This window comes from Nyctereutes procyonoides, unplaced genomic scaffold (genome assembly GCF_905146905.1).
Source record: "Nyctereutes procyonoides isolate TBG_1078 unplaced genomic scaffold, NYPRO_anot_genome, whole genome shotgun sequence".
Classification (NCBI taxonomy): domain Eukaryota; kingdom Metazoa; phylum Chordata; class Mammalia; order Carnivora; family Canidae; genus Nyctereutes; species Nyctereutes procyonoides.
In genome coordinates, this window is record NW_026575052.1 from 26,896,721 (window position 1) to 26,911,908 (window position 15,188).

A 15,188-nucleotide genomic window follows, 5' to 3' on the forward strand; every position below is an offset into this window, starting at 1 on the left:
TGCTAGGAGCCCCGAGGTCTGGGTTCCCCTTATGCTACCGCCTCTCCAAAGGGCCTTTGACTTCCCATCTGTAAAATGGGCCTAGCAGTGTCCTGTCCTGACTACTTCCTGACTACTTCCCAGGGCCAGAAAAGGTTGTATAACAGGTTCTGGAGGACTTTTATAAACTTTAAAAAAAAAGAAAAGAAAAAAAAAGAAAAGTCCATTCAGGCAAGGGCAGTCTGGTGGCTATCCACCTGTAAGGAGGCTCACCCCCACCCCCACCCCCACAGTGGCCCCTTCCCCAAAGGCTTACCCAAGGGCTGCAGCTTCCTCCGGATAGAGCCTGGGCGGCTGGTGGTCCCAGAGCCAGGGGCTGAGTGTGCCCGTGCTGAGGGCTGTGGGGTCTGGCAAGCTGGCTCCCACTGTGGGCAGGGGTGAGCAGGTGGGCAGGGGCCATGCTGCCCTGGCTCCCCCCTTCACCGTGCTCCACCCCTGCATTCCCCTCCCCAACCTCCTGCAAACTGGGTATGACAAGGTGAGCCCCACCTTGTTACTGAAGGAATTAGCTGAGATAATGGATGTTAAAGGGCCATGAGCTACTACTGAGCACCTGCGTGCCAGCCTGCAACCCGCCCGCCCCGCAGCCAGCTGAGGACCACCACAGGGCGCTCTGAGGCTAAGAAGTGTTTAGACGAGAGAAGCCCCTGGCAGGGGAACCTGGTGGCTCAGCCAGTTAAGCATCTGCCTGCTAAGCATCTGCCTTCGGTTTGTTTGTAACAATTTATTTACTTATTCATGAAAAAGAGAGAGGCAGAGACACAGGCTGAGGGAGAAGCGGGCTCCGTGCAAGGAGCCTGACGGGGGACTCGATCCCGGCCTCCAGGGTCACGCCCCGGGCTGAAGGCAGGCGTTTAACCACTGAGCCACAGGGATCCCTGCCTTCAGTTTAGGTCATAATCCTGGGATCCTGGGACCAAGCCCGGAGTCAGGCTCCCCACTCAGAGCTAGTCTGCTGCTCCCTTTCCCCTACCCCCTGCCACCTCCTCGCTCCTGTGCCCACACTCTCTCCCCCACCCCTCCTTAAATAAACAAAATATCTAAAATAGTGAGGCTCTTGGGTTCAAGTTCTGGCGCCAGCCCCTTCTGGCATCCTCCCTTCCCCACCACCCCAGGCTGTCCCCCAACCCAGGCCCTCCTTCCTGCCCACGACAGTCCCTATACCTCCAGATGCTCCTGGCTAGACCAGGACCCGAGCTCTGCCCTGCGGGACCCAGGGCCCAGCTCCACAGAGCGCACCCTCTCAGCGAACTTCAGGGAGTACAGAGTCTCACTGGTGTTCTTCTCCACAGGGGACACCTATGGGACACAAGAGCTCACACCCCGGCCAGCGGGCCTCCTCCCCCACCCCCAGAATTGGGAAGGGCAGCATGCTCACTGACTTTGGAGCTGCTGAGGGAGGACAAGGGTCCCTTCCCCACACAGCCTGGGGAGCCTGGGCCGCAGAGGAAGGGGGTCTCCGGTCGTGCTGCTGGCCGAGCCCTCCCAGCCTGAGCTCACCAGAGGTCCTCACCTGCACCACCATGAGGGTCTTGCTGTCCCCACTGAGCGAGTCCTGCAGCAGGTAGGTAAGCTTAGAGTTGCGGAAGGGCACATGGCCCTGGCGGGAGCGCAGGGCCGCAATGACGTCCCCCAGAGCCGACAGCGACTTGTTGATGTGCTGTGCCTCCCGCAGGCGGCTGCCCTCAGCCCCCGACTTGCCCACGCGCTCCGAGCCCGCCAGGTCCACCAGGTTCAGTTTCCCTGCAGGGGGGCAGAGAGGAGCCGGGCAGGTCAAGGCGGCCCCCGTGGGGGTGGTGCCAGGGGTCCTCCAGCCAGGCCGCCCGTGGCCCTCACTCACCTGTGGTGCGCAGGCCAGTGCTGCAGTCCACCCCGCGCACTGTCACGATGAGCAGGGCGTGCGAGCGGGAGCTGTGCTCATTCAGGTTGGTGAACTCTGTGGTGCGGTTAGTGTGGCCAAACTCAAACACCTGGCAGGGAGCGGGGAGGACAGGAGCACAGGGTTTGGAGTGAGATCTCTGCTGCCACCCTATCCCCAAGTACCCCTGTGAGGGGTCCCCCGGGCGTGGGACTTGCCCATGCGAGTCCCGTGCCAGCTGGGCTCTGCCAGTGGACTGGGTCTCCCCAGCACTTCCTGAACCTCCCCAGGCACCCCGGCCTTGCACCTTGTTGATATCCGCCACGCTCTGCACCTGGAACTCGGTCAGCCCTGGCACGTACAGCTGCCCGCTGCCGTCAGGGCACAGACGGATCTCCAGCTTCTCCTGGGGCTCCTGCCCCAGCAGGTCCCTGCAGGGACAGGCTGGATGGTCACTCCCTCCTCCCACCTCTGCTTGCACTGCACCCTGCTCCCCCTCCACCTGGAACACCCCCGCACACCTGGATCGCTCCCCCACCCCATCGCACCTTCAGGCAGCCTTCCTTAACCACTGGGCCAAACCCCTCTCTCCTCCAGCCCCTCCCTGACAGTCTGCTGAGCGGCAGAGACTGAGTGTTCCCCCAAAGTCTTGTGGCGCCACTCCTGCCCTAACGGTGCACTAAGCTCTTGTGGGCGGGGCCCCCCCAAATCCCCATGCTCATTTATCAACACCTGGTGCAGCCTACAGGGACAATGAGTAGACAGAGAGGCAAGAGGAGCACCTCCGTCTGGTCTGGACATCCTTCTCCCTGACGCCTGCTGGTGTGGGGCAGGGGCCTGGGACCACCCTGCCGCAGGGCTGAGGCAGGACCATAGCCCCGACTCCGATCTGCATCCCACATGGCTCTGCACAGCCCTGAGGACCACGAACCACCCGGAGGCCTGTGCCCCGTGCCAGGGCCTCCCACCTGAGGACCTCGTTGTAGATCTCGGCCGCGCTGACAGTGATGGTGTACTCCCAGTCGGACGCCTTCTCCTGCACCTCGGAGAAGAGCAGCTGCAGGGCCCGCTGGTTGATGCCGGGGTTCTCAGGGGTCCCCTGAGGGCAGAAGCAAGGCCCAGTGAACCAGGCCTCTCCTCTGCCTGCTGGGCTGCCCCCAAACACCCTCCACTAGCTGCAAGCAACGTCACCTTCTGGGGCCTCAGTTTCCCCACTGTTCCATGGCACTGCCCTGCCCAGACTAGCCTGAGACTTAAAGCAGAGCACTGGGTGAAGCACCTGGCGCAGGCCAGCACACGAGGGCTGCTGAGTGCCAGGTGCATACCTGGTCCTGGGGGGGCCCCTGGGAGGGGGTACTGGGAACCTATGATTTCTGTGCCACCACCCGGAGGGTGGCTCATGTCAGGGGGTGGGGACCATGAGCCGGCTCTGTGGGTAGTAGAAGGGAGACACAGGCAGAGCCGCGAGTGCTCTGGGGCTGGATGGGCTGGCCAGCCCTTCTGGAAAGAAATCTGGAGTCCTCACCTGAGCCATCGCCTCCCCTTAAGCATCACCTCCCATGCCCTCCACCTGTTGCTCAGGCCTCCTTGCCAGGCCTCAGAGCCCCTAGCACGCTCCAGCCCTGTGGACTCAGCCCTGCTGATCCCGGTGCCTGGAATGCTCCTTCCCACACATCCCCATGGCTCCAGTGTCACTTCCTTGGGCAGGTGCCTTCTCTTCCACCCAAATGCCTAATTCCTCATATTCAGATTTAAGTTTTCTCCCTGGCGCCTGACAGGACATGGCCTGATTTGCTGTGGGCACGGCGGTCTCCCCAGTGGCGGGCTGGCTCCGGGAGGCAGATGCTCTGTTGTCACAGCTGTGCCCGGCACCCAGAATGGTGCCCAATGTACATGGGCCTCAGCGGGTACTGTTGCAGCAGGTACTGTTGCTCCCGGGGGTCACCCCAACTCTGAGCACCCAAGGCACAGTTGGGAGCCACCTGACCCCGTGCCCCCCACCTTACTTGGCCTGCCCCCCAATAATCAGTCTCCTCAATCCCAGAACTAGGGTCCAGACTGGGAAGAAAGAGGCACCATGGCAGCCTCCTCGAAAGGTACCTGTCCAGTCTTCTCACTGCCCTGTCCAGACACTGAGACACCTGTCCTCACCCTTTCCCAGAGAAGCCCACAGCACCCCCTCAAGAGCCAGAGAAATGCTAACAAACCAAAGACAGTCCCAGGGCTACCTTCCATTTTTATCGGTCTTCTCTCAATGCTCCCATGTCCTGCCACACCGCACCCAGGAGGCTGGGGCACAAGCAGGGGGAAACAGCCCTGCCCTGGCCCCGGGAGCAGAGACTGCCCTCGTTCATCCTAATACCCCAGGGCCCAGAACAGGGCATATGTACAGCAGGAGCCCAATAAATGCATGTGGGAGACATGAAAGCCCATCCTGAGAGACATACAGGTCTCTAGTCTGCCCTAGACTCTGACCTCGGGTGGAAATTCCTCTGATGCCGGAGTTTGTTGGCTGCATACCTGCCCCTCCCCACACCCACTGGGACCGTCACAGGTCTACCTGGGCAAGATGGCCCTCTGGGGCTAACACAGATAACTCCCAGCTCTGCTCCTGTACTGCACAAAACCCGAGAGCAAAAGGGCACCAAAGGGGTGGTCCTCACTCGCAGGACCCCTGCCCCTTCCAGCCAGTACCCACCTCCATCGTGTACGTCTTGCCGGCACCTGTCTGGCCATAGGCAAAGATGCAGACGTTGAAGCCATCGATGCAGGAGGTGATGAGGGCTTGCACCTCCTGGAACACCTGGGGAGGGGATGTAGACTGTGAGCCCCCCCGGGCTCCCCACTAGCTCCAAGTCCAGCCGCCTCCCCAACCCTTCTCTCCTTCAGTAATACAGCGCGTGTTGTTACTGGGCAGTGGCTCACTGGGGAAGAATGTATGACTAATAAGTCACAACAGACATCAATGGGCAATCGGGCTGCCAAGACTGAAGGGAAGCTAGGGCAGTGCCCCCGGCCCGCCAGCACCCGAGGAAGGGCTGCCCAGCCTTGGAGCTCAGAGGCCCACACCTCTAGCTTCTCCCACACTAAAGGAGGGCTCAGCAAAATGAAGGCAGAGGTCAGCATGTGCCTGGTGCCTCCTGTAGCCGGTCTACCTGCCAGCAGACAGAGGATGGGGCAAAGGTAAAGCCAAGTGCAGGATAGGAGGGTACAGGCAGGACAGGCCTGGCTGGTCAGCCCTGGCAGATATGAGACAAGAACTCAACTGACACCACATGGCTCTCACAAGGCCGGGGGCTGGGGGCAGTGGGTGGGGGGGGGAGTCCTAGGGAAGACCTGTGGGAAAGAACTCCAGCTGGACAAGCAAAGCCCCCCAGGGTCAGTGAGTTTAGGAGGAAGGGCTGCATGGGTGGGAGGGGCTCTGTGGGTGGGCATGGGCATGTGGATGGGAGAGGCCAAGAGTGGGCATGGCTGTAGGGGTGGGAGGACCATGTGGGTGCTATAGGCTATCCTTGAATCTCCTCCCTGCAGAGCTTCTCAGCCTCGGTCTTAGCTTCCCCCCCTTCTCTCCTCCAGTGAAAGGAACAAGGCATCCCAGCACCCCAGGTTTCTCCATCCTGTCTCCCTAACTCTTACATTTCTTTCTGTCCATGCCCCCATCATCTCTCCCTGTGTGTCTCCCCGCTCTCCACTGTTGTCCCTTTCCCCATAGGGCCATACTCACATCCTGCTGTGAGGCCCGTGGGGAGAAGACCTTGTCCAGCTCAAAGGATACAGGCTTTCCTTTGTGCAGCAGGTGGATGATGGAGTCGTCATCGGCATCAAAGGTCACAGCATTGGTCGCATCAGGCCCTTCCCCATCCTCTTTGGTGACTGGCCGGACACGAGCAATTACCCGGATGTTCCCTGGATTGTGTCAGGGAGGAGAGAAGGGTACAAGCTGGGTCAAGATCAGATGGCCTTACCACAGGGGTCCTTTGGTGTCCTGAGCAGGCTAGTGGCTCAGACACCCCTAGCCTTCTAAGCAAGGCCACCCACAATGCTATTATCACTCACACTATCATGAATTAATGTACTAGTACACCTTCTTCCTGAGCAAACCAGCTGAGAGTGGGACTTTCACACTGGGGACCAGGAGGAAAGGTCAGTTGTGGGGCTCAGGCACTGCATCCAGTCTGGGTAGGACACCAAATGGACACTATATCTCTGGACTTCCGTGTCCCTCTATATAATGAGGGGCATGGGTCCCAGTAAGCCAAGGGACTTGTTCCATCATTCAAGGGCTCCATGGATGCCTGAACAGAGCTTGGCAATCAGATGGGCAAACAGAACCCAACAGTAGGTGGACGACCGGTACACGGAATGGGCACAGGCAACAGGCAGCTCTGGGGTGCCGGGGGGCATAGATCTGATTATGCCCTCTCCCTAAGGTAGCCCTTCAGTGGGATCTCAGTGCTCCTGGAAGGAAGAACAAACTCCCCACTACATCCAGCATGTCCCTACCTTCCCCTTTGCCTGTCCACTCCAGCTCACTATCCAGGCCTCAGCTGTGCCTTCGCCTCCTCCAGGAAGCCCTGCAACAGCCCTGACTGTCAGACACCAAGGGGCTCTTAGATCCCCTCCCCAGCCCTGGTAACAGGGGCAGTGTTGGGGTTCTCTGGGTGATTCATGATCACCATCTGCTCCCCCAGCTGCAGTGAGCCCTGTGAGGGCAGCGACAGCATCCATAGGCTCATGGCCACGTGTCAGGGCCTGAAACAGCCCCAGGCACAGGGCAAGCACCCCCTAGTCCTTTGTGCAGTGTGAACAGGCCGTCTCAAGCTCGACCAGGCCCTCAGTCAGAACAAGTGGCATTGCAGCCACCCACCACCCAGTGCTCCACTACTCCACCTGGGCCCCCCGGGGTCTGGGGGTAGCCTGCCACAGGCACTGGGGTGAGGGCTTCAGAGTCGGGCAGATCCAAGTCCAGATCCAGGGTGGACTGCTTACTAACCATGCGGGTGTGAGTAGGTTCCCTGACTTCTCTGCCTCGGGGTTTCCTTACCTATGGGGAGGGAACTATAGTAGCCCCCCGGCCACAGGCCACAGTTCATTCTAAGAAGTGGTGACGGTTTGGGGGGAAGGGCAGGACCCAAGCCAGGTTGGGACCTCTATGCCGGACACCCCCAGCCCTCCTGGCAGTCACCTTTCAGCCGCACGAGCTCGTTGTGGCACTTCTTGCGCAGCTGCAGCTCCCGGCGGTACTTGCGCAGGAGCTCCTGGTTGTTGTTGTTAACCTCCTCAATGGCCTGGCCGATCTGTGGAAGATGCACAGCACTGTCCAACACTACCTACCCCCCAAGCCCTGCCCCCAGCTGCTCACCGCTCCAGCCCATGGGCGCTGCCACATGTTGCCTCTTTCCAACAGCCCCTGTGGGTAGGTATTGCTGCCGGGCCCATTTCACAGAGGAATAAACTGAGCTTCAAAGAGCTGACAGCTCAAGGTTGCCCTATTAATAAGCAAACAGCACTCCACCCTCACTCCACAGGACTGGCACCTGACTTGACCAATAGGATTCAGCTAGACCCAAATTCCAGCCCTACCCCTGAGCAGCTGGGGGAACTAAGGCAATCAGCTCAGCTCAGTCCTTGAGTTTCACTTTTCTCATCTGTAAAATGGGAATAACACCATCTAGCTTGTGGATCTGTGGGACCTAGTAGGTAAAGATCTCCAAGTTATGCTTCATAGGGGACAGAAGCAAAATGCAGAGCATGCATGCATCTCTTCCCCTTTGTTGGGTAGAAGGGAAGTGTGTATATGCACATGGATACGTCCACCGGCTTCACGAGCTCAGAAGGCCTGGGGTGAGGGCATCTAATATCCGTGTGGGGAACGTGGGCCAGGGCAGCAGAGAGGGGCCCTTCGTTTTCAGCTGTTGCCTTCTGCACGGCTTGAACTTTCTACCATGTCCATGTATTAATGACATAATTTTCTTTTTTACAGAAAAAAAACTATTTGCTATTCCCAAAATATATCAGTCTCTACCCTGCAGGGCTGCCGTACCAATTCAAGGAGCTGACAGCTATAATAGGCTTGGCACGTAGGAGGCACTTAAGAGACGCTGGCTATTCTCATACTGTACAAGCACAGCTTAAAGAAATTAAAACAAATGTAAGAATATATGTAGCATGTTTGAGATATGAGGATATACGTTACATGCTTGATTTAAAGAGTCATAATAAGGGTGCCTGGGTGGCTCAGTCAATTAAGTGTCTGGCTCTTGATTTCGGCTCAGGTCATGACATTAGGGTTGTAAGATCGAACCCCCAGTTGGGCTCTGCGCTGGGTGTGGAGCCTGCTGGAGATTCTCCCTCTGCCCCTGCTCGCCCCACTTCCCTCTCTAAAAAAATAAAAAATAAAGAGTCATAATAAGACAAATACCAAAATACCTGCCCTGACCAGTCGTTTTTCAGTCTGTGTGAGTGGGGGAGGAGAGCCGTTGTCTGGAGGCTTTGTTGCATTTTGGAATGGCACCCTGGGCTCCAGGGTCCCTCCAAGCCTCCCCCATCCCCTCAGCCTCCAGCTGCCCTCACCTCGGCCTTGACACTCTTGAGAGCCTCCTGCAGGAGCAGAGGGAAGCCGCGCACCTGCCGCTTGAGCCCATTGTAGTCATTGGTGAGGGTCCGCAGCGCCGGCTGCAGGGTTAGCAGGTTGGTCCGGACACCTTTGGGGACATAAGAGGTGTAAGGTGGACAGGGTGGGGGGCCGCAGTGGGGGGGTGAGGGGGGTGCGGGCAAGGGCCCAGTTGGCTGGCTCACCTGCCAGGTTCTCGTGCACGGCCTTCATCTCCACCTGGGCTCTGGCAAAGGCCTCCTCAATGGCCCGGTTCTTGTCCTCCTCCAGGGACTGCATCTCCTCCAGCATCTGCCCATGTGCCCGCTCCAGCTCTGACTCGTACATGGCGATCTGACGGCCAAGGCCAGAAGCTCAACGTGGGGCTCAGGAGGGAGTGGGGTGGGTGCCAGAAAGAAGCCCTATGCCTTACCCCACACATGTAGAGGAGCAAACAGGATCCCCCTCCACATGCACACATACAGTCACACACACACACACACACACACACACACACACACACACACACACAGAAGAGGCCATCTCACTCCTGGAAAGTTCTGTGAGCTCCATGCAGCTACTTTCTTGCATTAGCCCCAGCACCAGCCTGGGTCCTGACACATAACACGTACACAAGCCACAGGCCCCAGCAGAGCATATTATGTCATAATAGTGACCAAGGCCCCTTTCCAAGAGCCTGTGTGCCCGGCCCGCAGGCAAGGACTCTTGGCGACTATTCTGAGTTCCACAGGGAGGTGGCTTCTATGAGCACATCATTTTATGGACGAGGAAACAGAGGCGTAGATAAAACTTGGCACTGGTCACACAGCCAGCAGGGAGAGCAGGGTGGGGGGGCTGGAACCCAGCTCCATGGGCCCCCCAGTACTGAACTGCCATGCTGTGCTGCAGGCCCACCTCTGGCTTCCCCGCCGCGTGTGCATACTCTCCCACAGCCCTGTGCGTGCGCCCTGGCAGCCTGCACACCTGCGCCCGGAGCTGCGCCGTCAGCTGGTGAGAGCTCTGCAGCTGCTGCTCCATCTCCTTCAGCACCTGCCTCTGCATGGCCACCTGCTCCTGCAGGTGCTGGTTCCGGGCCTGGGACTCGCTGAGGGCCTGCTTGGTCTTGGATGACTCCACCTCTACGGTCTTGATGACGTACTGTGAGGGGGAGGAGGGATGGGCGCTTGAAGGTGCAGGTGCCTCGACCTCACCCCCGGGGGGGGGGGGCCTGAGATGCAGCTGGCCTTGGGAGAGGACCCTCAGGGACATCCCACCAAAAGCCCCCAGAAAAAAACTAGAGGAACTTCAAGGTCCTGGCTTTACAGGATGCTGCAGGGCCTCCGGGCATCCTCTCATCTCAGTAAGCCCAAGAGCCTGGATGTGACCCCAGCCTGGGCACAGGATAGACAGGAAGGGCAAAGACGACAGCAGAATCTTGCCATGTACCACAGGCATGCCTGGCACGTGTGGGCGCCTCGAGCCTCGGCCTGCCAGATGCCTACTACATGTCTGGCCCTGGACAGCAAGAGGGGGAAGGGGTAAGACTGGGGTGCAGCCAAGAAAGCAAGGACATTGCAAGTGGCCACCAGCGCCAGAGGCTCACCTTGATGGGTGGCGACTGGGCCCGCAGGCTGGCGATGGTCTCGTGGCTGTCTCGCAGGCGCCGGCTCAGCCGCTCCTCTTCCTGTGCCTTCTCGGCCAGGCAGTCCTTGAGCCGCAGCTCGACCTCAGCCAGCCGGTCGGTCTTCTGCTGCACCTCCAGGTTCAGCTCCGACAGCATGCCCTTGTTCTCCGCCACCTCCAGCTGTAGCTGTGACAGCTTGTCCCGGAGCTGGGCACTCTCCTGCAGACAGGTGGTTGGGAGCGGGGTGGGGACAAGTGTGTAACAGATGGGGGTGGGGGGACCAGCATGCAGGGCTCCCTGCAAGGAGAAGAGCCGGGGTCACCGTTAGGGACCGAGCCCTCTGGGAGCAGGTGGCTCTGTGCTCACCTGGCTGTGTTCGCAGCCCACGCAGGGGGCCACCGGCTTTGCCCGTAGCTCTTGCAACTCGGCCTCGAAGCGCCGCATCTCCTGCCTCAGCCGCTCATTCTCCACTACCAGGAGATCCCGGTGCTTCTCCAGGTCCGTGCCTCCCTGCACGGAGCCAGAGCACAGGGCATGCATGTGGCAAGGCCAGGCCCGGGGAGCAGAGAGCAGGGAGGCCGAGGGGGCACCAGGGCAGAGGAGAGAGAAGAAGCAGGAGAGGGAGGGGAGCCAGCTCAAGGGGGACATAAGGAGAAGACAGAGGAAGGAAGGGGAGCCAGGGGGATGGCCTTACCCGCCCCTCTCATGCTATTTTCCCGAGTGTGAAAGTAACAAGAAAGTCATATTTATACACAGAGTTCACACTCCTGTTTTACATCGGCAGATGAGAATTAACCTCCCTCCCTTTGGGGGTCACACGACCTCTGAAGGCCTAGTGAGTGGTGACAGGTATTTGGGGAGCATCTCTCAGGCCCAATGGCATCTGCTGGGCTGGACTCGAGGGCTCTGGAGGGATGGGGTCCCACACCCCAACTGGAAGGGTCAGTCTGCACAAGGCCAGGCCAGCCCCCCTGCAGCCCCCACCGTAGGATGGCAGTGTGGAGCCTCACCAGCTCTGATCGAAGGCGGCTCACTTCCTGGGCCTGGCTAATGAGCTTCTCCTTCAGGTTTTCCACCTGCCAGCACAAAGCCATGGTCACGGTGAGCCTTGTTCCTCACTTCTGGCCCACGCTCAGGCCTCATTTCTCAGCCCCGCACGCTCCCTCAGTTCAAGCACCAGGGCACACCCAGGACCGTGGGTGAGAGACACCTGCCCCGTCCCAACAGCCTTCAGCACCCTCTCCTACCACAAGACCCAGGTAGTCCCGCTCTCAACAAAGTCTGGGGAGCAAGCACAGCAGAGGTGACCTCTATACCACTCTGAGCCCACACCAGAGGCAGCTCCCTGGCAGACTCAGGAGGCTGACCTTCAGGACCCCCACCTTGCACAGTCCCTTGCCATGGCCTGTGTCTACATACTTGTAATTTTATATTCCCTTTTCATAAAAGGACTCCCAAATTGTATAAACTCCAGATACGATGATACCTGATTGGTCCTTGCCCAGAACCTAGATTTTTCCATTCCAGTGGTGCCTGGCAAGTCTGCCTATAGAGACAGGTCTACCAGCAACCAGGGCATGTCTTGGACCTGTCTCCCCCCAACCCCCCCAGGTCCCTGTCTGCCTTGCTGGAGAGCTGGGACCATCAGAGAAGGGTGTGTGCACCCCATCAGGAAGCAAGGGTGGCTTGGCTCAGCCAGAGCCAGAGGAAGCCACCAGGATGCCAGTTCTGAGAGTGTACATCCCAGGGTAACAACCCTCCCCTAGAGTTGTCCTCCAGCTGGCCACCCTCCCTGCAGACTCCAGACCCCAATTCTGCACCAGGCCCCCTCCAGGAACCTCTTGGGAAATAACCCAAAATGCAACCGAAGACTTTGGCACCAATGTTCATCAGTGCATGTTTAGGGGTTTTGTCACAGAACATTCTGTGATGACCGTACCTGACTGTACATCACCTTGAGAAAGCCCAGTGAGAGTCAGACTCTCTCTGTGGGGACATAGGAGGTGGGTTTGACCCAAGCAGGCCACGAAGCATTGGGTCTTATTAGGAAGCAACAAAGTCCGCTGCCGGCAGAGGCCAGACCAGTAGGTAAGGCAGGTGAAGGGCAGTGCAGGACTGGATGCCCAGCGTCCACCCTGAGAAGACAAGCTCAGCGCCCTCCCTGCAGGCCGTGGCTGGGAGCACACAGGCCCATGTCTCCAGACTTCTGTCCTTTCAAGAGAGGACAGCTGTGGGGGTGTTGGGGTGTGTCAAATCTCCCCATTTTACATGGCTGAGATGTCATCAATGGTCTGTGGCAGCATGGGGGGGGGGGGCGGTCACAGCTTAGAGCTCAGTCTCCCAGAGCAGGAGGAGGCCTCTGCTCCTCTGAGTTGGTGAGGGGAGGAAATGGACTGATGGACCAGGTCTGTGCCACTTCTCTGCCCACACCAGTGCCCCCTTCTGTTGAGAGCCTGGCATGAGCAGCACTCAGTTCCTCTGGCCTTAGAGCAGAGCAAGGGACAGCTCACAGAAGGTAGCCTTTCATTTCCTAGTCGTGCAACTGGGAGTGACCGGAATACCCAGCATTAGGGGAACGGTTAGGTGAGTTATAGCAAATGCACACACGGACTCCTGGGGGGTCATTACAGTTGTGTTTGTCAGAAGTTTTAAGTGACCTGGAGGAAGGCCCCTCAACATAGTGAAATCAAAATCCAAAAGCAAAATCGTGAATGCAATACCAAAAAGTAGAGGTCTCTGGACCGTGGACTTATGCCTGATAAATTCTTTATGCTTTTCAGCAATTTTTAAGCCTCCAAAAACGTATTCCTCTCACATTCCCCCCATCTTGAAATAGGTGGTTCTACCTCCTTTTGAAAGGTTGGCATGCCCCTGCCCCCCTCCTTTCTTTGGAAATCACCCCGGGAAGAGCCACTTGCACTGAACAGGTGCCCCAGACAGGCTGCTTCCTCAGACCCGGGCTGGGTGTGCTCTGACCTCGCTTGCCCCCAATGCCACTGGGGCTCAGCCCCACATGCAATGAAAACCCTGTTGGTTTTTCAGCCTTCCTCAGGGGGTCAGGATACCTGCGCACCAGCTACCTGCACCCAGGCTCCTGTTCCCTTCTTGCATCACAATCAGAACTCTGGGTGCTCCTGGGCTTTGCCTGGAATCTCTGAAAGGTGCCCCAATAGGAGGTGGTTGCAAAATGGAGCATGTTAGGGGCATGGGGGGGGGTGGTTCAGGAAGAGGCTATAAAAGACTCCTTTTGTCAGAGTTATCAGTCATCTCCTGGCTTGTCTCAGACAGCATGGGGGACACAAGCCGCCAACACTGCAGGGTGGCCGGTCAGGCACAAGTCACTCCTTGGTGTGTGGGGACTGCACCCGGCAGGCCAGCTACATTGGGGGCTGAGAATGTGTGCTGCTCAGGAGCAGGACGGCTGCCCTCCACCCAGAAGGCTCTGCTTCAGGAGTGGTGAGAGCAGGGTGCCTGGGTGGCTCAGTGGTTGAATGTCTGCCTTTGGCTAGGTCATGATCCTGGGGTCCCGGGATTGAATCCCGCATCAGGGTCCCTACATGGAACCTGCTTCTTCCACTGCCTATGTCTCTGCCTCTCTGTGTGTCTCTCATAAATAAATAAATAAAATCTTAAAAAAAAAAAAGAGCGGGGCCGGGGGAGTGGTGAGAGCAGAGAGTGGGGTGCTGCGGATAAACTGGACCAGAGATCAAGGCCTTCAGAGGGAAAGAGTCCCTGCAGCTACCCTTTACACATCCGCCCCAGCTTTGAGCCAGCAGTGGTGCTTGCAACTGGAGGCAAAGTGGGGAGGGACCTTCTCTATTACTCCTCAGAAGCCCCAGCCCCAGCAGGTGCCCAGCACACAGGAGGTACTCAATAAACACTTGAAGTAACAGCAGAGGAGCAACATGCACACCTGTGAGTGCAAAGAGCCAGGCCAAAGGAGAAGCAGACGCCTGGCAGGCTGCTGATGTCAACCCCAGGGCTGAGGAAGGGGCTGGGATTGTGCAACATCCCTCCCCAGGCCCAGGCTCCTTGTCAGCCAGAAAAAATTGGGTCATGGGCCTGATGCAGAGGGCCGCTGTGGGAGTGGGGAGCTGGAGCCTGTCTGACACAAACTTGCATTTACATCTCTCAGCAGAAGCTGGCTCAGCAGAGGGTGGGGCTGCCCTGCACAGGTGGGTGTTCTCGGCTGTCTGCTCCCATCAGAGGAGACAGCCTGCTGACTACCTTCCCACCTCCCACCAAGCCTGGCTCCTGATCACCAGCTATCCTCTGAGAAAAAGGGGGCTCTCCCAATGGCAAGACCAAGGCATTGCTGAGCTGAAAAAGCACAAGGTCCTGGAATCCAGGACACCTCAAGGAACCAGAGGCCAGAGGGCAGCTCTCAGAAGCACCCCATCCCAACCCCAACACATGTCCCCTTGCAGGACATTTGTGCCTGGCTACATGAGCACTGACTGTGCCTGTCTGGCCCCATCCACCCTGCCCTGCCCACTGCCAAGTTTTCCGTTCGAGTCCTTCGGCCACTGAGGGGCAGTTGAGAACATGGGTTCTCAGGCTAGACTGCCCAACTGTCTAATACAGATATTACCCTACCCCCTAGATAACCATGGAAAAGTCTCAACTTCACCACACCTCTTGCTTTCCTCATTGGGATAATGAGGCTACCCCTAGGAGGATGTCTGGAGGATTAAGTGAGATTAAATGAGATAATATATGTAAAGCACTTAATGAGTTCTATTGTCAGAATGAAGGACCCTGAAGGCAGAGATATTTGTCTCTTGTGTGGGTGCCACACTCCCAGTGCCTAGGACACTGGCTGGTACATAGCAGGTACTCAACAAACACATGTAGAAAGAATGCTGAATGCACGAGGGGCCAGGTAGAGCAGGGTCTCTGAGTGAGGCTGTCAGGCAGGGCATGGGGCAGGAAATGTGCTGGAGGCTGGGGCACCACTGGGGCACCAGAGGAAGGATGCTCATTTCTGCCAGAGGTAGGAGCTGCTACGAGATTCCAGGAAGTAGGTACCCCATGGAATGGCAGCCCAGAGATGCCACATCTTCCAATATTTTCTG

The 15,188-nt window shown here is 58.1% G+C and overlaps 1 protein-coding gene across 7 annotated transcripts in view; it reads right to left on the reverse strand.

Moving 5' to 3' along the window:
- The window catches only part of KIFC3 (kinesin family member C3), a 37,816-nt gene that overhangs the window by 1,194 nt on the left and 21,434 nt on the right, over positions 1-15,188 (reverse strand). For all 7 annotated transcript variants that reach the window (XM_055331598.1, XM_055331593.1, XM_055331591.1 and 4 more), the window contains 15 exons: positions 11,124-11,189; positions 10,480-10,623; positions 10,093-10,332; positions 9,474-9,647; positions 8,696-8,843; positions 8,471-8,601; positions 7,083-7,194; positions 5,622-5,803; positions 4,596-4,700; positions 2,866-2,996; positions 2,205-2,328; positions 1,880-2,009; positions 1,553-1,782; positions 1,204-1,338; positions 296-404 (listed from right to left, as the gene is read on the reverse strand). In XM_055331598.1, the coding sequence (XP_055187573.1) occupies positions 296-404; positions 1,204-1,338; positions 1,553-1,782; positions 1,880-2,009; positions 2,205-2,328; positions 2,866-2,996; positions 4,596-4,700; positions 5,622-5,803; positions 7,083-7,194; positions 8,471-8,601; positions 8,696-8,843; positions 9,474-9,647; positions 10,093-10,332; positions 10,480-10,623; positions 11,124-11,189 (2,161 nt within the window). The remainder of the gene's footprint in view (positions 1-295; positions 405-1,203; positions 1,339-1,552; positions 1,783-1,879; positions 2,010-2,204; positions 2,329-2,865; positions 2,997-4,595; positions 4,701-5,621; positions 5,804-7,082; positions 7,195-8,470; positions 8,602-8,695; positions 8,844-9,473; positions 9,648-10,092; positions 10,333-10,479; positions 10,624-11,123; positions 11,190-15,188) is intronic.